This window comes from Phacochoerus africanus, chromosome 6 (assembly GCF_016906955.1).
Source record: "Phacochoerus africanus isolate WHEZ1 chromosome 6, ROS_Pafr_v1, whole genome shotgun sequence".
Taxonomy (NCBI): Eukaryota; Metazoa; Chordata; class Mammalia; order Artiodactyla; family Suidae; genus Phacochoerus; species Phacochoerus africanus.
Window position 1 is genome coordinate 2,563,438 of NC_062549.1, and position 24,240 is coordinate 2,587,677.

A 24,240-nucleotide genomic window follows, 5' to 3' on the forward strand; every position below is an offset into this window, starting at 1 on the left:
GGCCAGGCACCCCCGAGGTGAGCTTGTGGACCCACCTGCGCCATGGCCGCACCCATCTAGACAATGCACGCTGGCGGCCACTGTGCCCACGGGGGGCTGCCACACGCGCCCATGCCACACGCATCCACATGAACAGAATGCCCATGGCCGTGAGAACAGACTGCTCGTTCTTCGTCTGCCTCCAATTCAGCACCAAAATGCCTCTCTGCGCCCCCCACCCCCACCCCCACATGCTCCCAGTCCATCTAACAGGGAGGCAGGGTCAGGGGCCCCACGCTCCCGCGGGCCACGCCGAAGGCCGCCCACGACAGCCTCCCCGCCTTGGGGCCACACCACGAGCGTCCTGCTCCACGACTGTCAGCCTCCGACACGTGTCCTCGGTCGCATCTGTTCATTCTGAGACGACGACATTCAGCTTTGACCGAGACCTGGACACATTCATTTGGACACACGCGTGGCTGCCAGGCCGGAGTGTACACCTGCTGCTGGGCCACAACGGCTCACATGTCCCAGGATCAAGACCGCTGGCGAGCCATGTGCAGGGTAAATGGAGCCAAAGTGACCAGAGGGCCATCGATGTCCCTGACAGCGCGGGTCACCCAGGACGCCCTCCTGCATGTCCTTTCCACGTCGCTGAGCATAAGTCTGGGGCTGCTGGACGACGCTCGTGTGTCCAGCCCTAAAACCACGCTTTCTGGCTGCCCACAGCGGGGCCACGGGATCCGCTTCAGGCCAAGGAGAGGGAAGCACTGGGGGACAGACCCTCTTCTACCAGGAAAACAGTGACACCCGAGCCATGGGCCACCCTGGGCTGTGTAGCAACAGGCTGGTATAAGGTGTCATCAAGCAGGGGCCCCCATGGGTGCTGGATGGCCACGCCCTCATCAGACTAAGGGGGCGTGAACAAATGGTCCCTCACGCTGCCTGGCAGGGGCAGGGGGGCTCACGTGTGTGTGGAAAGGATGTGAAACTAGGCAGGTGCCACGTACTGAACCGCGGTGTCGTCACGAGGAAGGGTGTCTGGTACCTGTTACCACCAAAGGACAGCCGTTCCGGGGCACAGGGGCTTCTGCACAGGAGGCGGAAGGGGAACCTTCCCGATGAAAAATGGCAAGACTGCCGGGCAGGTCAGAGGAGGGGCCAGGACAGCCCGGAGCACAGATGCAGACGCGCGGCCAGAACAACGGCACAAGGTCCCCTCCCTCGCTACGCCACAAAATCCTCCCACAGACAGCACCCTGTGCTGTCCCGGGGGAACCCCACACCTGCCGTGGGGACGGTGCCCCCCACCCCACCCCCAGAGGGCTGCTCGCAGTCCCAGAGAGAGGTCCATCTGCACTCGGGGCACAGGCGGGGAGCCTCGCTCGTCTGCATCAGAGAAGTCAGTCCGGCTGTCCTCACGTGCGACACCCTCAGCAGTAAAGACAGCGACGCGATAAACTCTGAAACGCTGCCCTGAACAGAACCAGGACTGGACACGCACACCACGTGATTCGGGAGTGGTTTAAAACACACAAAACCTAAGTGCCATTTGTGGGCACATCCACATGTGGCAAACGCATGCCAACCACTGTCAGAAAGGAAAGGTCCGGTTTGGACGCGTCCCTCTGGGGGGCTGGGGAGGGGGAGGGGTGCTGGACCAACCAGACGACCGCAGTAAACATGGGAAAGTTGGGGGGCGGGGGGAGCCTGGCACTGGCCAAGCTCTCTCCGGGCTGCTGTGTGTCTGAAACCTTCCCACTGGAGCCTGGGGTCCCCAGGTGGGAGGGGGGGCCACCACGCAGTGAGTGGATCCCCTGGGACGGGACGGGACAGATCCCATCAAGCTTCCTGGGCCCTCCGCGCAGAGGCCCAGCCAGCCCCCCATCCGCCCCTGCCAGGGAGCTGGCGGCGCCCACCCCCCGCTGGTGGACTTGCCCTCGAGGGCCTGCCTCCCACGACCTCGCGCATCCTCGTACCGACGGTCAGCGCCTCAAAGAGCCGGTGGATGACGCCGGTGTCCTTCACGATGCCGGACTCCTGGACCCTCTTCACGAAGTCATCCAGCTGCAGGTGCGTCTTGGGCAGCTCGAAGTTCTTGACGCGGTCGTCGGCCTTGGGGGCGTCCACAGGCTTGTCCATGACCTCGCTGATGAGCCTGCGCAGCTCAGGCATCCGCTCGGCCTGCGCGCGCTCGTGGCCCGACAGTGACTCCACGGTCCTCTGGACGAGGTCGGCGGGGAAGATGTGCACGTCCGTCTTGTAGAGACTCTGGAAGTCCAGGAGGGCGCCTAGCAGCCGGCCCTGCATCAGCTGCACGAGGCCGCGCAGGTAGAAGTACCTGGCCAGCAGCACCGAGTTCTCGGGCGCCAGCGAGACCATGGCCTTGCTCAGCTGGGCGACACAGTCCTCGTAGAACACCTGCACGCACTGGGCCAGCAGCGGGAAGTGGACTTCCGGGATCTTGAAGGTGTAGGTGGGCTGGAGGGCCAGGCTCCCAGCTGAGGGACAGGAGAGGAGTAGTCGGCACAGACCCCACGTGAGCAGCCCGCCCGGCCCGTCTCCCCGGCCAGCGTCCCTGCGCCTGGCGCAGCGTGAGGGAGGAACCTGTGCGTCTCTTCCGGAAGACACCCCGCACCCCCTCGCGGCCCCCATGGCACCCTGAGAATGCCGAATCACGTCGTTTGCTAAAACTGGCGATGCCAAGTTGGAACACGTGGCAGTGGGTCTTTACTGGAGGCTTGAGCTACCACCTTAGGCCAAGAGGTGCCTGCCAGGCAACAGCTGTCTCGCTCGCCTCAAGAGCAACCCGTACAATGGGTGCCGTCACCGCGCCCATCTCACAGATGTGGGGGGGACTGAGGCTTCCACTCGTCCCCGTACACAGCTACTGTGCCCACACTTAACCCAGGTGAGTGTCACACCAATGCCTTCAACACATGTCATGGGCAGCTCCCAGGCTGCTCACCGCAGGGGGGTGGGGTCTCAGCCACGAAGCCCCTTGAGGAGGAGGACGGAGCCTTGAGGAGACAGTGGGGAAGCTCCAGGTGAAGGGTCAGAGGGCAGAGAGCTGAGTGCATCCCCAGAGTGAGTGGGCAGAAGGGAAGTGTAGCCACCTGCCCAGGCTCACACAGCTGGGAAGCAGAGGTGCAGGGGCCTCAGGGGTCCTTAAGGTCTTTTCACTCGAACACGGGGAGGGGGTGTTCCTCATTCAGCCCCCAGCTCTTCCAGGAACACATGGGCACCAACTGGTAGCTGGTGCCTCAGCCCCGGGCGGCGGCCACCAGGGGGCCCAGGCGGCGGCCACCAGGGGGCCCAGGCGGCTCACAGCACCTGGCCTCGCCCGCTCTCCCGCCCACTGTGGCCCGAGGGGGACTCCACCCTGGGACTGCACAGAGCAGTGCATCTAAGCAACAGATGTCACATGTGACTCGCTTTGCTGCAGCGCACACGGAAATGAGACGTGGCTCACAGACATCCAACGAGCTCTACAGTAACTTAATGCCAAGCAGACTCTGAGCTGACCTTCGGGGCTGTGCTTTGCTTCAGAGACGCAGCTGCTGCCTCGCATCACACGTCCCTCCCCCGGGAGGTGCCTCCCCGGAGACCACGGCCGGGCCCCTCCAGTCACACAGCCACTGCCCGTCACGGGCCCTGACCTCGCGCCCTCCGTGTCAGGACACAGGACACCTCCGCTGATTCCCTGACGTTACCTCTTTCTCTTTATCGCCTGCCTTCCTCCCAGGAGTGCCAGCTCTGCAAGGGAGCGGGCACTGGCCTCCTTTGTACCCAGGCATCTAGGAAGAGCCTGGCAATCACTGGAGGCTTAGCAGTTGTGACCCCATTAGACACTGATCTCGGTAACCACGCGCTTCCTGTGTACACACAGGTGTACGTGCACAGACACACAGCATCTACGAAGACACCGAAACCACGGCCGTGGTTGTCTTTAGCAGGGAGACGGGGGGGGGATGCAGATAAGAAACCATGCTATAATGAACACGGTTTACAAAATGAATGTTCTAAAAATGCTTCGAATAATTAAACTGCTGGGGGGAAAAGCCCCATTCCATTCGAATGAAAGAAGCTGCAGTTTCATTGAACGACTTGCCATGTCAGGACCACGCGCCTGACAAAAGCCACAGAAGGGGAGCCGCTGCACCACCTGCATGGCTGCTGCCGCCATCCGCGGTGTGTATTTTCCGAAGCGACGAATTGCGGGGCAGCAGCTCGGGCACCGCGATGACCTGCAGGTCGGGCATGCTGACCACCTTGCGCCGGGGGGCCGCCTGCAGCAGCGTGGACTTCCGGCTGGCCATCTTCTCGATGGTGGGTCTGCGCGGACTCAGAAGCGTCCCGTTTATCCTGGGCAGAGAAAAACCACCACTTCAGAGCTATGACGAAGACTGAGGAGCAGGTCCGGCTGGGCACTGCCCAGCGCACTGCCAGCATGCCACGTTCCTGTGCCGGGTGAGAAACAGCAGGGCCAGGGCTGCCCCCCACCCCCGCTGCCACATGTGGTTGTGGCGGGAGAGGCCTGTCTGCAGCCAGGAGAGGCCACGACACACACAACGCACCAGGCTCGTCGACAGCGGATGCATGGGTGAGGGTTTCTGGGTAGCGTGGAGGCGGCGGGAGCCGGGAGGAGGCGGGTAGCGAGAGGAGGAAGGGGGGGAAACGGCAGGAACAGGGACCCGGCCTGGCCACCCAGGCACCTGCACGGTCCCAAGCAGAGGTGCATGGGGTGGGGCCCGACAGGTTACCCCACTGGTCGTGAACCTGACGTGTGAGGCTTTTCCAGCTGAGAGGATTGTCTATCCATCCAAACAGCCCCCGGAGCCCCAAGCGTCCCGCTGCCTTCGGAACCCAAGGCAGACCTGTCCTCCTCCGACTGCGTGTGCAGCTCCATCTGGGCGAAGGCGTCCATCCGTCTGCTGAGCCGGGCCTTGAGGAACGCGTGGAACATGTACGTCTCCAGAACCTGCAAGAGGCCGGCGGGTTCGCTGCGTGCGCCCCAGGCCCTTCCCTCTGTGCCGCCAGCCGCCGCCCAGCCGCCTCTCACCAGCACCTTTGGAGGGAAGGTCCCCAGCACGGGCCGCTTCCTTAATGTACCACAGCCTAAGAGTCCCCCTCAATTCCTCACCAGCCAATCTGAATCGGCCGCTCTTTGCACTTGAAAAACACAAAAAATCCGAAAGCCCAAACCACCCTGTCCCCCGGGACAACAGCAGCTGCAGCAGGGACTGCATTCTGTCGTCGATTTGGGGTGTCCTGGGACGGTGGCCTCCCAGGGGCTCTGCAGACACACGCAGAACCATGTCCAGGTCGGCTCCCGGGGAGCGTGGACGCTGCCCGGCCCCGGGAAGGGGTGATGGGAAGGTTCTGGATCCGGACGGAGGGAGGGGCTGCCGGGCACCCCCTTGTCAAAAGCCCTCGCACACAAAGCTCCACACACAAAATGGGTGCATTTGGTTATGTGTCCATCACACTCTAAAAAGCCGATTGAAAAAAAGCCGAGCTGGCCAGAGGATCAGAAGGAACCAGGCTAAGACTAAATAAAATAGTAAACCGATGCTGGAAAACCCTTGTTTCGAAAAACAGTTGAAATCCAGAAAAACACAAAGGACGGATGATGCACACACCTCTTACCTGTTTATAAAACTGCTGGTCCCCTGGAGCGCGAGTTTTGAGAAACTCCTCACTGTTAAACACCCTGTGTTCGTAATTCAAGTGATTCTTCACTTCCCTGATGAAAAGAGGTGGTCTAAGCGCTGAAATACTTTGCAATACACGAAAACCACGTTACTCTCAGCAGAAAAACAATGAGAAGGACGCACACTCCGAAAAGCTCTGTGCTGCAGGGAGATTATTCTGAGCCCTGAGTGACGCCGACTGGTGTATTTTGGGGCCAGGCTGTCTCAGAACTTGGAGCACAGCTTCCCCTCCGGCTGGAACGGAGCCCCAGGAGGGGCGGGTCTGTCTTCTGCAAGCCCCGGAGCAACTCGTGCAAATGAAGAGGCGACACGGATAACTGTCCACACAAATACAACTGAGCCAGCTGGTGCTACCTAGGGGCAGCCAGACCCGAGTATGAACCCAGCTCAGCCGTCAGCCACTTCCCCATCCACACACCGTGGGAACTCTGGCACACGACCCCCACGTCTAAAGCAACAGCCTTACTGACAGAATCCACGAGCCTACCAGCGTAATCAGTACGCAGCTCCTGCAGTGTCTGCCTTCTCTCGAGAGGGAAAAAGTTCCTTCCTCTAGGGGACGTAAAGTTTTAGAATCTGATACCGTATTTTCTGCTCTTTAATGAACTAAACTCATCAAGCTTGCAGAGCATTCTAACAAATCCTTCCTCGTGAAAGAGCCCGTCTTCAAAGAACAAAAGGAAGACAACATTTCCACAACCACAGAAGCTGCGGCTCTGAGGAAAGCGCTAGTTCAGCCTGCCTCTCACACAGCATCCCGTTGTTCCCTCGTCAATGGTTGGCTTTAGGTAGATATGGTCACCAAATCACTCCCAGGGAGCTCTGGTCTAAACCTCTCCCAAGCGAGGATCTGTCTGGATCAGAAGGGGACCTGCTACAGGACCCGGGGAGAAGGCTTCAGGGACACGTGAAGGAGAGTAGGAAGAATGCAAAGCCTTTTCCACTACTAATTTCTCAAAGGTGTGCTGTACATAGGCCTGTATTTCTCAGATGTTCTGCACATTTAGGTCAGAAATAGCAGCACGAGCCCTGCAGGAAATCACACGGAAACAAACACATCTTCCTGTCTCAACTGATCCGGCTCGAGTGCTCGTTCCCAAACCACACAACAGAGGCTGCTGGTGACAGTGACAGGGATGAGGAGAAGGAAAACCTTCCCCGGGGCCAGTCGTGGGTGCTCCAGCCTGGCCTCTCCTCCGGTGGGCTCCATTCCTGAAATGATCCGTCTGCCCCCCAACCCCGGGCTGACCATCTAAGGCGGTCACTTGCGGGAGAGGCGAGGGGGTGGGACAGACCCGGCGGGACCGACACTGCCAGGGACGCTGCGGCTCAACTTCCGGGGCAGGGCCTCTCGCATCCGTCAGTGTGACGTTTCAGGCCCGGAGCTCCAGACCGTGGCCACCGTGGAGTTGGGAGCTGGCTGGGGACCCGGTCACAGCCCCAGGAAGTGACGGAAATACCTGAAGATGCTGACGAGCAGCTGCAGGCAGATCTGCTGGATCTGGCAGTTAAGCCTGTGCTGCCAGGCCCGCCGGGAGGCTCGGCCCTCGTTCAGGTCCGTGCTGGCGCAGAGGTGAGCGAGGTGCAGCTCGTGGTGCAGCTGAAGGCTCTGGATGCTGGAAAGGAGCAGAGGGACACTGACCATGGCTCACGGGCTGGGGAGAGGGTAAGCAGCACTCGCAGGTCGCTCAGGACACTGAATAACTGGGGGCGGGGCGGGGTCACTAAAGATCCGACCCCGAAGAGCCGCATCACCTCCGCACAGAAACGCCCACCGGTGCCCAGCCCGGGTCTCAGTCCACGCGCGGTTTTATCCAAGCTGACTCACTCTGCCCCCTTGCAAACACCACCCCTTCACAAAGGCCAAAAGGCTTCTAGCAGTCAGGGCTGCCCGTGGGAACGGTGAGGTTTCCTGTCCCCACGCCCCACCCAGGCAGACCGGGGGGCACCGAGGGACAGCCACATTCTGGGGATTCCCGGGGACAGAGGCTCGTCAGGCAGGACCCCGGCCTCCCCAACACCACCTGCAGCTGCGCATCTAGATGCGACTTGGGAAGCCAAGGAGCAAGTCTGAGGCTTTCAACATGCAAATTAAACCCACCCAAAGTGTCTACCCACCGCCGTCCCGAACACCCACCACCTGCACGCAGGCCGGCTGGGTCGGGGGTAGATGGTGAGGGGTGACCACAGGCAAAGCCCAGCCGCCTGGAGCTTGCGTTCAAGTGGGAAGAAAGGGAAAGACAAACGCCCCCCAACAGGAGGGAATGGGAGGCGGGGCAGGGACCAGAACAAAGTGGGGGAGTCTCTCTGGCGACCTGGGACCTGAAAGGTGGGAGGCAGGATGCACACGGCCCTGAGCACACAGTGAGGGGACACTGGCCCCCCAAGGCCCCAGCGGGTGTCAGCAGGCTTGCAGGGCCCCTGTGGCTCCAGCATGGGTGGGGGGTGGGGAGGTGAGACCAGGTCTGGGGCTCAGCAGGGCCAGTCCAGGCAGGGAACCCTGCTGCTTTACCCCGCCTGTGACGAGACCTGCGCTGGAGACGCATGGCCAGCCCTGGCTGAGGGGTCAGGCGACCATCACCTAGCAGGAGTGTGGCCACGACTCTGCGGCCATTCACCCTGCAGAACTAGGGTCCTGCAGAGAAAGGGATTTTGATGACTCTTCCTGCATAAAAGTGCCAAGAGCTGCCTGTGGCAGAGTCGTGCCCCACCAACCCCAATGCCGGAGCATCCAGCTGCGGGAGGGGCGGTCCACTGCCCCCAGGCCCTCCTTCTCTCTCCCCCAGACCCCTGAGCCGGGGGGAGGCGGGGGTCCCAGTCCTGTCCCGCAGGAGGTCAGGCGGGGCAAACACACACTCCGATCAAGGTGAGGAAGACAGCGTGGCGGGAAGGGCCAGGCACGAGGGCGTCCCGGGGAGAGGGGCGAACGCCGCACATGGGCTCTTGTGCACCCCACATTCCAAGAGGGGGGGCGCCACATCCCAGATCACGGTCCCAGAGCCCTTCACAGACGTGCCACCGGCCACACACAGGTTAGTTCACATCCAGAAACAGTCCCCCATGGTGAGCCTGGGACACCCCACATCCCACCCTGCGGGGTCTAGCCAGGTGAGAATCCACCCCCAGGTGCACTCTAGAACTCTAACAAGAATGTGTGCAGATGCCAGAACCCAGCCCCTGGGGACACTGCGCCCAAGCAAACACTGGAGCAGCTGCGCCAAACGCCGACACACACGATGTGGACTCTGCTTATCAGCAGGTGAGCCGACGAGGAATGCAGGTCGCCGTCCTGGTTCACGTGGGAGACAGTCCCACCAGGGCCCCCTTGCTGGGGTCCCCCCCGCCCCCCCCGGCCACACAGGACTCCACTCCCACAGCCTGGGCTCTGGCTAAGATGAGGCACCAGCAATAAGCCAGCCCTGCCACAGACTCTGCGGAAACCCTTCCGGGGGAAGGAAGGAGCGATGCCAAGGCGTCCTGGGTAGAATTAGGTCCCCAGATTCATGTCGGAGCCCTGACCCCAGTGCTCAGAGCGTGACCGTGTTTGGAGTCAAGGCCTGAAGGAGGCGGTGAGGCGCTCCTGTGTGGTGCCGGGGTTAAGGATCCAGAGCTGTCACTGCGGCGGCTGGGGTGGCTGCTGTGACATGGGTTCAATCCCTGGCCCAGGAACTTCCACATGCCGTGGGTGTGGCCAAAAATAAACAAGTTTTAGAAAGGGATGATTAGGAGTTCCCATCATGGAGCAGTGGAAACAAATCCGACTAGGAACCATGAGGTTTCGGGTTCCATCCCTGGCCTGGCTCAGCAGGTTAGGGATCCAGCGTTGCTGTGAGCTGTGGTGTAGGTCACAGACACGGCTCAGATCCCGCGTTGCTGTGTTGCTGTGGCTGTGGTGTAGGCTGGCAGCTACAGCTCCGATTCGGCCCCTAACCTGGGAACCTCCATATGCCGCAGGAGCAGCCAAAAAGAGACAAAAGAAAAGGTGATTAAATTAAAACAAAGTGGCTGGGGCTGACCTAATGCAACATGCCAGGGTCCTCAGAAGAGACGAGGACACAGATGCACAGAGGGACAACCGCGTGAGGACACAGGGAGGAGACGGCCATCCCCAGGCCAGGAAGAGAGAGGCCCCTGGGGGAAGCAGCCCTGCTGCCACCTTGGTCTCGGACCCCAGCCTGCAGGGCCGGGGGAGAAGAAACACCTGTTGCTCAGGCGGCGTTTGTTAGGGCGGCCCGCGCTGACTGATGCACAGGGCAGGGCAGAGGTGAGACCCGCTGGCTCGGGGAGCCAACACAGACACCCGCTCCGGCCCCTCCTCAGCGCCTCCACGTCTGATGTCCCAACACCAGAGGAAGCAAAGGGGAAGAGCCAACACGGAAGTGAGACGGGCTGCGTCATCCTCGCCATCCGTGTGTCGCAGCCACAGGTTTCCTGCGAGGCCTGCCTGCAGTCCACGCACGGCTGGAGGACTAGAAGCAGGACCTCCCCCGCCACCAATTTATTAGATTCCCAAGGGCGGACCGTCCTAGCAGGACCCCCTGAGGGAGCCTGGCTCTGCCCCCACCCACCCCGATGCCAGGCTCTGCCCCCACCTGCCCCGATGCCAGGCGCCCTGGGGTGCACCTTCATGTCCCCGAGTGAGTAGTACTGAGACCTCCCTTCACCCGTAGGAGACGCGCAGGCGGGACGGGCCCCACTGGCCTCCCCACCACAGCGGGCACAGGGCCTGCAATGACCACACGTGCCCGCTTTGCAAGAAGCGTCGTGCCCGACCTCGGCTCATGAAGTTAAGTCGTAGAGACAAAAAACCCACAGAGAGCAACAGCATAGCCAAGAAAACACAAAGCCCTGAGACAGCTGGGGGAGTGGCCGGGGAGGCGACTTCCCGCCCGGGGAGGGCGGTGGCTCACAGCCAACCCCCACCACAGTGCCACAGGGCAGGGCCCCATCCGTCCACTGCAACACACACCCCGCCCAGCGTAGGCCGGTGGCGGGCACTGGGAGCCTCCAGAGAGCAGGAGCGTGAGCGATCCCGGGCTCAGGACCTGGGCACAGAGAGGGTCAGGAGGTGCCCCAGGGCAGTGACCGCCCCCTGGCCTGGGGGGGGCCCCCAGTTACTATCTACAGACAAGATCAGAACGAACATAAATGACTTTTATTTTTCAATACTCGCAAATAACTTCCAAGCGCTTAAACACACAAGCCGCCCGTTAACGTCTGCTTAGAAAAGACGCACGGGACTGGCAGGTGTGGAATCCCAACGCGGTTTTCCCAGCGCGCGCTTCTCAGCCCTTTACCTCTGAATGAACGTCTGTGCCGCCAGGAGAGGGATGTCGGGCACGTCGGCGTCCTCGCTGTTGGAGGAGGAGATGCTTCCCGTGTCGATATTTATCAGAATCAAACCATCAGCTTCCTGCAAAGTAAGTCACTGAAGATCAGTGTAAGAATCTGAATCTATATACACCTTTGAAGACACAAAGATGCATTCTGCTTTCACTAAGATCGTGCTGCTAATTAAATTATCCCGTTTAATATGCACACAAAGCCTTCTATTATCTACCCCCAAGATGCAGCCTTTCCTAGGAGTTAGGTTACCAAGCTAATTTGATTAAATCTGCCTCTGTGAGCCAAGATCCCCACAGGTCAGGCCTCCAGCTATTCTGGTACAAACACTCCATGTGCTACTTCAAGGAGCCTGGAGAGAACATTCTAGAGCTCCAGCAAGAGCACCCCTGACATTCAACACTCTCCCCCTCCACGGACCAGAGCCCAGGTGGGCCCTGGGCTTGGAAACCCCACACGCCTAAGGGTTCTTGAAATGTGTGCACGGCTAACAGGTTAAGTCTTATCTGTGATAAAAATACACAAATGCGTCACGCACTTCAACGGTCCCAGGAATGTGAGGCCAGAATCCTCCCGGCCTTCGTGCCAACAACCTCTTAACTGTGTTTCGGCGGCACCTGAAATATGCACAGACGTGCCTCCTCGGGCAGAGCACTAATCGGCAGGAAAAGGGGCCACCCTGTGAGCTGTTACAAGGGTCCCTTCCAAGCTCCCAGCACCATCGAGAAAACATCCAAACCCCAAGCCCTGCTATTTTGCCCTGAAACCTTCCAGAACAGGTAATCCCTGAAAGACTTCCTGGCCACGGACTGGAACCAAGTCAACACGCCTGCAAGTTCCCCCGCAGGGCCTGAGACATGATGGTTTTTCCCTAATGACTAAAAAAAGAAACACAACTTTAAACTCCAAAGCATGCCTATTTTTTCCTCGTTTGCAAGGGTGATGTTTTTCCGTTCCTTCCATGAGGTCTGAATAGCCTTTTCCTAACGTGTGTCTGTCCCCTGGTGAGTCACTCTGGCAGGAACACAGCCGCCCCGCCTCCACCCCAGGGGGCCCTGGGCCAAGCCTGGCGCCTGCCCCTTTCCAGGATTTGCTCTGAGAGGCCTGGAAAGAGCAGACACCCTGAACACAGGGGGCCTGCACCCCGTGTCCCTCACGCTCTTCTCACAAATTTTCAATCAGAAGCGACCTGAAAATCTCCTCGGTACCAACTGCCAGTAAGTGCTCCACATGGCTAACCACCGGGGAGATGCCCGTCCAAGCCAGCCCGCGGGAGGGCGAGAGTCGCAAAGACGGCTGACAGGCGGTGGCCGAAGTGGGAAAGCGGAGCTGGCCCTTGGCTGCAGCGGGTAAAAGCCGGGGTAAAAGCCGGGCCGCACCGCGGACGTGCCTGGCGGTTTCTCCAACGGTGAGACGCAGCGTTAGCCCCGCACCCAGCAAGCCCTCCAGGCCAGTGAACTCCCGTCACACCAACACCTGCACATGCATGCTCACAGCGGCTTCAGTCCCGCGGCATCAATCACAACCGTCAAAGTGAGAAACGGCCCCAAATGCCCTCAGCTCATGCGTGGATAAACGAACTGTGGTCCTCTCATCTTAGGGACTCCTACTCAGCCATAAAAATAAGGTGCTGCTACGTGGATGAGCCTCAAAAACCATGCACGCTGCTAAGTGAAAGGGGCCCGTCATCAAAGACCCCCCCCCACCGCTGGATGATCCCACGCACGTAAAATCCACCGACACTTATGGAACAGGCAAACCCACAGAGACAGACAGTTGTCGCCAGGGCCTGGGGGGGGGGTGCTGCTAATGCGCCCGCAGGGTTTCTTTGTGGACTCACAAAAAGTCTAAAATTAGTCACTGCAGCTCCACCAAGTTACTAAAAGTCACTACATTGTACACTTTAGCCCAGGACACTCTGTGGTATGTAAATTCTGTCTGAAAAAAAAGAAGCTGTTTTAAGAAAACCAAACCTGGGAGTTCTCTTGCGGCGCAGAGTTGGGCATCCGGCTTGTCACTGCAGGGGCTTGAGTGGCTGCTGTGGTGCAGGTTCAATCCCTGGCCTGGGAACTTCCACGTGCCCTGGATGCAGCCAAAAAAAAAGAAAACCAAACCCCTGCTCTGCCTGCTCTCGAGGTGATCGCAAAGCCACGGTGTAAGCCCCTCTTCTAAACACACCCTGTCTCTGGGCAGCGCAGCGGTAAAAACGGCTACCACGTCTAAGCATTTACCGTGGGCCGGGCTGGTCTACGGCCCCTGACGCTGCTGTGACAACGCAGCCGGGCATACTTCCTGTCCTTTCTCGGCCAGGACCCAAGGATTTAACACGTGTCACAGGTCAGCCCCGAGCCAGTACACGGCCCCTGAATTCAGCAAGGCCCATGGACGCCTTTGACCCCGAGCGATGCACGGCAGGCATGCGCATTTTTTAGGAAGTAGGTCCACAGGACTCATGAACAGCAGAGGCTTAATCAAAAAGATAAAAATGGAAAATGTGGAGCAATAACAAGGGGGGGCTCCCATCTAGCAAGCCCTGTCACCCGCCGGGCTCCCAGTGGGACGGGGGACATTCCTCAGCCAGAGCCCTGCCCAGGCAGCCTAGGCTGTGCCCCACATCACAGATGAGGAGACTGAGGCTTAGCAAAGGCGAGTAAGTCCCTCAGGGTCACGGAACTCGTCATCAGCAGAGGCAAGACTCGAACTCGGTGCCCTCAACTCCAAGGCCTGCCCTGGCCTCCCTGAAAACTCCCAGAAGCCCCCCGAGCTGCTGTGGATTCAGGTGACCTGAGACGTGACGTCAGGGGGTGGCTCTCAGAGCGCGGGCCCCAAGCCCACCCCAAGGACACAGGAGGCAGTACCCGGTGTGCATGGCGCCCTGTGCCCGCCCACCCCCAGCCCGCGGCAGGCTGACCTTGCTGACTTCCGCAAAGTGGTCGAGGTGGCAGCCCATGAGGAAGGACGTGGGTGCCATGACGAAGTCCAGCATCTGCCCGGACAGGATGGGCACGAAGGTGTGCTGCCACTGCAGCGGGTGCAGGAAGGCCATGAAGCACTCGGCCACCAGCGTCAGCAGGGCCCAGCTGGACGAGAAGAACACGAGGCGCCGCTCCGTCAGGAGGCAGGTTAGGATCTGGGGGCAGAGGCACCGCGGGCCGCCTGAGACGCCGGCAGCCGCCTGGACTCAGGCCGCTTCCCCAGCGCCCCCGGCCCACCCGCCGCCCCGAGGCCGCGCCGCCCCGAGAGGGCCCCGTGCAAACAGCGGGTGCGGTGGTGAACGCCGGCCGGCGGCAGAAAACGAAGGCCAGTGGGCACCGACCCCCCGGGGCGGGGGGCGGCCGCGTACCTGCAGCACCTTCTCGGGCCGGAAGCACAGCAAGGGCAGGTGAAGGTCCAGGTCGATGAGGGGGCTTTCAGGGTCCGCTCTCGAGGGGAACACGATCTGCAGCGGCTTCATGTTGAAGACCTGCGAACGACCGTCCCCATCGGCCTAAACACACCCTGTCTCTGGGCAGCGCAGCGGTAAAAACGGCGACCACGTCTAAGCATTTACCGTGGGCCGGGCTGGGAGCTGCCGCCACGGAGGCCGAACGGCTCTGAGGCGCATCGCTCTGGCTCAGAAAGCGGCCGGCTTGGAAGACGCGCTTTCTTCCGCACCCCCTTTCTGTTGGGCCCTGTCTGCGACGTGTGGAAGCTCCAGCGCAGGGACTGAACCTGAGCTGCAGCCGTGACAATGCCAGATCCTTAACCCGCTGAGCCCGCAGGGCACTCCAGAAAACACTTCTGAGGACTCACGCTGCCACCTTCTATGTCACAGGGCAGCAAACGGCCTAGAGGGAACAGAACTGCCCGGGACGCGGGCCTACACGGACCGGGTCCTCGACGTCGCCTTCCGCCAAACTTCCTTAAAGTCTTCATCAATCAGCAAATGGCTCACCCGCAACACAAAGACAGCTGCCCCCAGACACCCGCCCCCCCCCCCCCCCCCCCCCCGCCCAAATCCTCACTCCGCGTGTCAAGCGGCCCTTAACAAGGACACCCTGTTCTTGCTTCCTTGGTTTTCACGTACGTTTTCAATTTAACAGGCAAAGCTCCGCACAGGCGTGGAATTCAAAAAAATGTAAGAACACTTTATTTTGCTAAATGATATTCTTTAAAAATGACACTTCAGGAGTTCCCGTCAGGGCGCAGCGGAAATGAATCCTACTAGGAACCAGGAGGTTGCGGGTTCGATCCCTGGCCTTGCTCAGTGGGTTAAGGATCCGGCGTCGCCGTGAGCTGTGGTGTAGGTCGCACACCTGGCTTGGATCTGATGCTGCGGCTGTGGTGCAGGCCGGCAGCTACAGCTCTGACTTGACCTCTAGCCTGGGAACCTCCATATGCCACGAGTGTGACCCTAAAAAGACAAAAAAATAAAAATTAAAAAAGCTTAAAATGACACTTCAAACTCAAAGCCCATGTGCCCTGGATGCCCATGATGTGTCAGAGGTCAAGGCGGACACGACGGAGGAAGCTGGGGTCCCTTCCCGTGGGGCTGCCCGGCCTGCCAAGGCGGTGGGCTGTGGACAGCAGGGGGAAGGCGCTCCTGGTGTCAGGCACGCAGAGGCGCTTTCCGCAGCAGAAGGGGGGCCAGCGGGAGCAGAGCTTCGGGGACACAGAACAGAAAGAAGCAAGGGGATCTGCTGACGGACAGACTTCCTTAAGGAAAACCACAGAAGGACAAGAAATTGAGGGAGGCGTGCGGGGCTGAGAAGAAGGATGGCAGGACAGCATCTCGCTCTGCATTCCTCCTTCGCGCCGCTGGGCTACTAGTCTAAGTGAACACCCTCATGCAAAACCAACAACCCTGGAAACAAAAACAGACTGTCATTTCAGCCAGGACCTTTGCACGAACGTGCCTCCATCCAATACCCGGGGCCCCTCTGCTTTCTTATTCCCAGCTTGGCTACAGAAGCAAGACATTAAAAAATAAGGCAGATTCACTTATTTGACAGATGCCTTTGTTTTAAAGGAAAACAAAACCGAGTAAAGCAGAGTCATGTCCTCCAAGTTGTGATGAGTTCGTGATATATCCACAAAGCTTAAAATGAAAAATTCTCCTAGTATTTCAGAAAGGAAATGTGTCAACCATATACCCAATTAAAGATAAGAACTTTGAGTTCCCACTGTAGCTCAGTGGAAATGAATCTGACCAGCATCCACGAGGACACAGGTTCGACCCCTGGCCTCACTCAGTGGGTTAAGGACCCGGCGCTGCCGTGAGCTGTGGTGCAGGTGGCTCGGCTCCTGAGTGGCTGTGGCTGTGGTGTAGGCCGGCGGCTCCAGCTCCGATTCGATCCCTAGCTTGGGAAGCTCCATATGCCAAGGGTACGGCCCTAAAAAGACAATAATAATAATTTCTTTAACCCCTTCCTCTTTGAGTCGTCTTGGGGCCTGGGGAGGCCCGCTGGGCACGGGACTTCTGAAACAACAACTACAGAAGGATGCGGCCCAAGGCCACTTCTGCTGGCTATAAGCAGGCTCTCCGGAACCAGCGGGAGTGCTCAGCTCTTCTGAAAATTGACAGTGTCTATGCCCGAGATGAAACTGAATTTTGTCTAGGCAAGAGACGTGTTTACGTGTGCAAGGCAAAGAATAACATGGTGACTCCGGGAGGAAAACCTAACAAAAGCAGACTGATCTGCCGAAAGGTGACTCCTGCTCATGGCGACGGGGGCGTGGTTTGTGCCAAATTCCGAAGCAACTTTCCTGCTGAGGCCCCTGGACACAGAATCCACATGATGCTGCTGTACCCTTCAAGGATTTAAACTTATTGAAAAGTAAATAAATAAAGGTGGATTTGTTCTCTTGTAAAAAAAAAGAAGAAGATAAAAAACCAAATATGCAGGCTTTTGTCACTGTCCCAGCAACACTGTTGCTGCAGCATCTCAAGGACTGTGCTAGCTAGCGATTTTACAGCACTTAATATTCACACCTTCTGAGGTGGGTTCTCTTATTCTCCCCACTTTCAGATGAAGAAGCTGAGAAGGGAGAGAGAGATTTTAAGTAAATACTCTGCAGATTTCAAGTTGCTCGCAGCTCCAGAAAAATAATAGACTTTGCACACAGATCCACACAGAAAGTGACTCGGGAACAGTAAGAAAACCTGTGTCTCACTGGGCACATCCACGGATGCCCAGAATTTGAAAAGGAAGTACAACCAGACCGCTGGCGGGCAGAGAAAGGACAGAGCAGGCCCAGGGACCTGGGGTGCACCTCATGCCTCTCCTTGGGCTGGAGGTCCAGACCCCTCAGAGAAAGGGCTGGGGCCTCGCCTCCCCCCTCCCCTCCTCCCGTCAGCCCAGGTGAGAGCAGACCCTGCCCGGGAGGAACCTCTGCTCAAGACACAGAGACCACAGCTCACGACCGTCATCTATGACAGCCTCCGACCTGAGGCTGGCTCGCCGTGGGTTCCGGAAAACCCTGCGGAATCAGCTCCTGCATCAGATGAAACTGGCCGAAACCACCTCTCTGATGTCCTCACAACAGTAGACAGCCACTATCATGCGACAGGCCCTGGGGCAGACCTTGAACTTGATCTAACAGCTCACTGACCTGTTAGTGGAGGGTCACGGTGACAAGCATGATCCAAACTCAGCCCATCTGGACAAACCATGAGCCCCATCAGCAGACCCGGAAGGAATGAGCACTGCCAGCCAATGCTGACACCGTCATTCATTTATTCACTGAACAGCGCTCCCTGGGGCAGCGGCTAAGCTCCAGGCACAGCAGTAAGCGCTGGAAATGCAGGCCTGAACGTGCCCTCTGTCCTCAGGCAGCTCAGGTCCGATGGAGAAAATGGACATTGAACAAAAACACTCGCACAAGCAAGCCCTGGCTGCAGGCTGTGCTGAGCTCCACAGGAGAGCTAGGTGCCGTGAGTGATGGCCTGGGAGGTGGCTCCGAGAGGCTCTCCCAGAGACACGGCATCTGAGCCAGGCCTGGGTGAGGAGCAGGAGCCGGAGGGAGAGTAGCACTTCCCAGAACAGCATGTGCAAGGGCCCTGTGGCAGCGTCTCCGAGGAATCAACCCAAGTCCAGTGTAGCGGGAGAACCGTGACTGAGGGGGTGAGCCGAGCTGGCCAGAGCTGGCCTGCAACACAGGGGCCCGGAATGCAGGTCTGGGTGAAGGGCGCCAGTGAGAAAGCACTTTTAAGCACAAAAGGACGGTCTGATACACAGATTTTAATGACCTCTCCAGCCACTGTGCAAAGGCTGACTGAACATAAGCTTGAGAATGGAAGTAGACAGACCCCTGCTTGCCTGAGCCGTGGAGGGAGGAGAGACTGGTGGCCCAGATGGTGGTGGCAGTGCACGTGGGTGAGCTGGGAACAGATGATGGAGGCCCAGGCGTGCCTGATGCGGCGGATGTGGGCAGGAGGTGCCAAGAATGACCTCCGGAAGAAAGGGAAGAACCAAGGGCCAGTTTATCCAAGATCCCGAGATACAGAAAGCGGGTGTACGTACTAGGGACACAGTACTCAGGTTCCAAGACAGAGCACAACGTTAAGCCTGAAACTGTTCTGAACTCGGGGGTTCTGGTCGTCCGCTGCTACCGCCAGTCCTTGATGAGTGTGTGCGGAGTTTCTGGAACAAGGATGAACACCTGGATGGCTTCCCTGCACAAAAACGCCGATTATACACGCAGGAAAGAGGAGGCCGGGCACAGACATCCAACAAATGTTGCCCACAAAGGCTGCTGGGAGGGGGAGCAAGGCAGACAGACGTCCTGTTGTGCCTTGGGCCTGTGGCTGGGATGCCCCCACAAGCAGACCGCTGGGTTTAGGGTGACGTTACATAAATACACTTTAGGAGTTCGCATCGTGGCGCAGCAGAAACGAATCTGACTAGGAACCATGAGGTTGCAGGTTCCATCCCTGGCCTCCCTCAGTGGGTTAAGGATCTGGCGTTGCCATGAGCTGTGGTGTAGGTTGCAGACGAGGCTTGGATCTGGCGTGGCTGTGGCTGTGGCTGTGGTGTAGGCCAGTGGCTACAGCTCCGATTAGACCCCTAGCCTGGGAACCTCCATGTGCCACAAGTGCGGCCCATTAAAAAAAAAAAAGAAAGAAAAGAAAATATATACACACACACACACACACTTTATATTCATAATCACTAATATTCTAACAACTGAACTTTTCAACTGGCCCTAATAATCAAACTACAGAAAAACAAGATGGACCAGGGTTGCCTTCCAGACATAACAGAGCGAAACTGACTTGACATTTATTATACACTGAGACTTGTGTCTCTTTCTAAAAAGGAAGCCTCCTACGGTTAAGTTCGTGTGGAAATCTCTGAGTCAGACAGGTTTCATCACCCAGCTTAGCCGGCTGCGGTGTTTCTCAACTACAGGGGAGCGAGGCCTTCCCTTCTGCAGCGGTCCTTCACCCTGAAACCTCCATCACAAAATAGCCAAGGACATCCTGTTTCACCAAACCCAGCTCGGGAAGTGCTTGTTTACCCATTAAATAACACAATGGCACTGTGAATAACAAAAAGATACAGATAAACCAGTCACGTCTTATTACACTCAATAGAAGAAAACATCGAGTTAAACACAACACCCAAAATATTCCAGATGAAAGGGAAACTCGTAACGTAAGTAAACGTTGTGTGTTTTCTGCAAAGCAAGTCATACGTTAACACGTTAATGATCAAAGGGGCCTATCACTAGCTCAGCATCTGCTTATCATGAGCCACTCGGCAGAATTCAAGCCCAAATATTGACTTTAATATTTGACTTTAAACCAAAATTTTATTTTTAAATTTTTAGAATATAAATTTTCTAATTCATTTCTACGTTTCTAACCTTTGGAAATGGTTAGAATGCTTCAGGAACTTGAGAAGCATAATTTAAACAGAGCTAGAACTTAAGGAAATCATTTAAACCATCTTTATCCTCTATGACTTTCACTATTTGCAAAGAAAAAACAAGATAATTCTGGATTTAATTACCAAATGGAGTGGTCCAGGCGGCGGGCTAGGTATTAAAGATAGTTTTGCGGCAAAATCTTTTATGTGATTGTCAACTTCGAAATCTTTACAGAGCTTCAGATGAGTCAATAAACTGAAATTTAAAAAAAAAAAATCAAGTCACGAAATAAAAATGAGAATCTAAACTATGACGTTTAGAATGGATAAACAACAAGGCCCTACTGCACAGCCCAGGGAACTGCATCCAGTCGCCCGGGACCGAGCATGACGGAAAATAAGATGAGAGCAACAGAGCGTGTGTGTGTGTGACAAGGTCGCTGTGCTGCACAGCAGAAACTGCACAACATTATAAATCAACTACACTTAAAGTTTTAAAAAGGGAATCTAATTGTCACCCTCAGCATTTCCTTTTTTCCTTTTTTTTTTTTTTGTCTTTTTAGGGCCACACCCACGGCATATGGAGGTTCCCAGGCTGGGGGTCGAATCAGAGCTGTAGCCGCCAGCCTGCACCACAGCCACAGCAATGTGGGATCCGAGCCGTGTCTTCGACCTACACCACAGCTCACGGCAACGCCGGATCCTTAACCCGCTGAGGGAAGCCAGGGATCGAACCCGCAACCTTATGGTTCCTCGTCGGATTCGTTAACCACTGCGCCACGACGGGAATGCCCCTCAGCATTTCTCATCAAAGGTGGCATCACTCTGCCAGGAGCTCTAGGGCTTTTCGCCAGCAGGGGAGTCAGACGATGGCATCCCGGCTGCGGGGGCGGGACCGTGTCTGGAGGGGCACACAGACCAGGCCCCCACAGTGTGTGCGCGGCTCACCAGGAGAGGCAGTCCTTGAGGGCGTTGTAATAGGGGAACCTGGAGACCACGCACACGGCAAAGGGCACGAAGCAGCCAGCCGCGCTCCCGCTCGGCCCCGACGCCTCCCATTGAGTCTTGCCGTTGTAGAAACAGTGCTTGTCCTGCAGAGAAAGCAACAGCGCCGTCACCTCCCCACCAGGCAAATCCCAGGCTGCATCTTCAACAGCACGGGCCTCTCCGGACAGAGAGGGAACCGCAGGACTGCCTCCCCCGGCCTGCCCGGCCCCTCCCCCCAGCCTCACTGCCACGTCCAGGTGAGCACCGGCCTCACTGCCAGTGCTGCTGGGGCCCCAGGGGGAGCTTGCGCTGATGAGGGAGGTGCTGGGTCACAGGGCTGGTGAGACAGGCCCCCACCGTGGAGAAGCCCACGGCCCTCAATGAGAAGGAGCACATGGTTAGAACACAGTGAGCCACAAGGAGGGGCTGCGGACTCTGCTTAAAAGGAAAAGGCAGCTTCGAGGGCATCACGGACCAGAGGCGGGAGCAGGAGGAGCCTCGCCTGTGCTGGGGGGACCTCGGCCAGAGAGCAGCACAGCTCTCTGCACAGCTTACAAGGGGCGCAGTGTCCGGGGCCCACCATCTGGGCCCCAAAGGAGGGTCCCGTGGGGCTGGAAGCAGGCGGCCGATCCCTCCGTACCTTCTGGCCCATCGTTTCCCTACAAGCTCTCCAAGGCCAGCTGGTTCGCACACAGCGGCTCCGCCCAGAAAACGGGCCCCAAATGCAAGATGGCCAAGTCAGCCTCTCCAAACCCAAGGCCCGGACCTGCCACACGCAAAAAGTGGGAACCACCCAAAGGTCCGTCAGCTGAGGAACGGATAAGCAGAACGGGGTTTGTACACACCGTGGAGTATCACTCAGCCGTGAAAGGGAATGAAGCACGGAGACAGGTGCTCCAAAAGGGACCAAGTCTGAAAACACTGTACGGAGTGAGAGAAGCCCGATATAAAAGGGCCACACATCGTGTGGTGCCACGTACATGAAATGTCCAGACGCAGCAAAGCCCCAGAGGCAGAAAGCAGTGAAGGCGCCAGGAGCCGGGGGCAGCGGGGTCCCTGCTGACAGGGCAGGGCTGCCTTCTGGGGTGAGGGACCCGCTGCGGAACCCAGCCGTGGTGCGGGTGACACGACCCGGCGAATGTGCCTTAACGCCACTCAACTGTACGTTTTTCACGGTTAAGATGGTGATTGTGACACGGGTTTCACCCTGATTACAAAAACACGACCCAGACCAGCCCCAGAGGGCGCGGGAAGCACGTACGTGCAGGGGGCGGTAGTACTGGGCGACCACGCCGTGGGTCCTATTGCCGCAGACGTCGGTCAGGACCAGAAAGTGGACGCGGTCCTCCTCGGGCTCCGAGGCCACACGCACGCCCCCTGCGCACAGAGAAAAGGAAAGAGACGCCTCATTCCGGCCACGTGGCATCCCCCCACCATGGGGCCTGGAGTCCCTCAGCTGCAGGGCGCGTCCCTCTCTGCCGGGCCGCCACGCCCTTTGGCGGCCAGGAGAGCGAAGCTTCAGGCGCCCCCGCCCTCCGCGGCCAGCTCTGTCCCCGCGCGCCAGGTGGCAGCTGTTCCCCGAGCCCGGCGGGGAAGGGGTGTCCCAGCCTAGCCGGGTTATGACCCCACAGGCCAGGAAACCGCACCAGTGTCCGGTGGAGACTCCGGACAGGTCCTTCTGGGAGTGTCCTCAGTCTGGGTCTTCCAGAGCGCTTCTCAAAGGCCAGGGAGAAGAGGACCGGCCTGCTGGGCCCAGGATCTGGCCGGCCCCGGGCGGGCGGGCTTGTGCGCACCTGGGAAGCACAGCTGCGGCAGGGCCAGCAGGTCCACACCGTCGGGGATGCCCGCGTCCTCGGGCTCCGCGCCCCGGGGGCCCCTCCCGGGCTCAGCTCTGGGCCGATCTCGCTTCCTCCGGAAGGAACGTCGCTTGGCCTTGCCCAGAGTCCCGCTGCTTGCGCCGGCTGCCGCCGCTGCCGCTGCGCTGTCCTCCTTGCTGACAAACGGAGGCACGAAGACGGACAGGACCTCCGGGGCGAGAGAGGGCGGGCTCTTGGCTCCCTTCTTCTGGGCCCCCTGGAGCAGACAAAGTGAGGTCACACGGCCGCCTCGGAGCACCCGCTGCCTGTTTCCCCGCCTCGCCAGCCCCCAGCCCCGGGGTGAGATCTGCCTCGAGCGCTGGCTTTGCCCGCCAGCCGCTGGTGACGGTAAAGGCATTGCTCTGAGGGACTCTCCGCCCCACATTCAGCAGGTCACAGGCCTGGCCCCCAGCTGCTAACGTGGACGCCACACCAGCCCTCGGCTCCTGGGGCCGGCACCGCATCGGGCACCCGAGTTCAGGTCCCAGCATCACGGGAACCACAGCAGCGATCACCCAGTCCCTCTGAGCTTCCAGGAGGTGGGCACAGGGAGTGAAGGAGAGTCCTCAGCCCCCCAAGAAGCCCCCGTGTCCCCTAGGGCGTGATCGTTCTGTCACCCCAGCCCTGGGAGGACGCGATGAGGGTAAGGAAGGCCCTGAAGGGCCCAGAGAGGAGAGGCCGCCTTCTCCCCCCAACTGACCGTTCCAGGGATCCATCAAAGGGGCTCCCGCAGCCTCAACTCTCTAACTTGGTCCAAGATTTGTTTAATCTTTTATCTTTTCATTCTTCCTCCCATAACATGAAACCCCTTCTGTCTCTTTTCTATCAAACTAAATATCTGATAGAGTCCTGCCTAGTGAGTCAGGACCAAACAAACACTGGAGTCAGGCTGACTTCAGATCTTCCAAGAAAGGGGTAGGAAACGCAGCCTGTGAGACAGATCGGAGTGGCTCGGTGGCTCCAGACGGGCAAGATTAAAGCAGGATACTCTCTGGCTATGAAAGCCCCAGGGAGGCACGCGGTGGCCGGGGTAATGGAGGAGAGGCTCATCCAGGGTCTTTGAGGGACCCTAGAAATGGCCCCAGGAAGAACACCACTGTCACCAGGAGAAACGTGACCCTGACTGGCAAAAAAGGAATAGCCAACATCAACAGTGAGGTAAGACTCAGCGGTACCAACAGGAGACTTGTAGACTTAACAGAATTTCTACAATGATGGTGTTTTCAGGCAGTAAATACACTCTAAACTCAGTAAGTTTTTTTTTTTTTTCCCCCATCTTTTCTAGAGCCATACCCGTGGCATATGAAGGTTCCCAGGCTAGGGGTCTAATCAGAGCTGTAGCTGCCAGCCTGCACCACAGCTCATGGCAATGCCGGATCCTTAATCCGCTGAGCAAGGCCAGGGATAGAACTGGCAACCTTATGATTCCTAGTCGGATTCGTTAACCACTGAGCCACGACGGGAACTCCAATAAGCTTATTTTTAAGCTATATGATTTGAAATCAGATAACA

The 24,240-nt window shown here is 58.3% G+C and overlaps 1 protein-coding gene across 7 annotated transcripts in view; it reads right to left on the reverse strand.

The window, feature by feature from the left end:
- DENND3 (DENN domain containing 3) overlaps nucleotides 1-24,240 on the reverse strand; it is a 49,139-nt gene that overhangs the window by 19,630 nt on the left and 5,269 nt on the right. For 4 of the 7 annotated variants that reach the window (XM_047783150.1, XM_047783149.1, XM_047783152.1 and 1 more), the window contains exons 2-13: nucleotides 22,666-22,945; nucleotides 22,134-22,249; nucleotides 20,834-20,976; nucleotides 20,030-20,141; nucleotides 14,380-14,499; nucleotides 13,948-14,166; nucleotides 10,991-11,106; nucleotides 7,154-7,309; nucleotides 5,629-5,725; nucleotides 4,857-4,960; nucleotides 4,145-4,344; nucleotides 1,959-2,480 (exon numbers count right to left, since the gene is read on the reverse strand). In XM_047783150.1, coding sequence (XP_047639106.1) covers nucleotides 1,959-2,480; nucleotides 4,145-4,344; nucleotides 4,857-4,960; nucleotides 5,629-5,725; nucleotides 7,154-7,309; nucleotides 10,991-11,106; nucleotides 13,948-14,166; nucleotides 14,380-14,499; nucleotides 20,030-20,141; nucleotides 20,834-20,976; nucleotides 22,134-22,249; nucleotides 22,666-22,945 — 2,185 coding nt within the window. Of the gene's footprint in view, nucleotides 1-1,958; nucleotides 2,481-4,144; nucleotides 4,345-4,856; nucleotides 4,961-5,628; nucleotides 5,726-7,153; nucleotides 7,310-10,990; nucleotides 11,107-13,947; nucleotides 14,167-14,379; nucleotides 14,500-14,586; nucleotides 14,989-20,029; nucleotides 20,142-20,833; nucleotides 20,977-22,133; nucleotides 22,250-22,518; nucleotides 22,587-22,665; nucleotides 22,946-24,240 lie in introns of those variants that run through there. The other 3 variants (XM_047783155.1, XM_047783153.1, XM_047783154.1) reach the window with 3 other exon arrangements.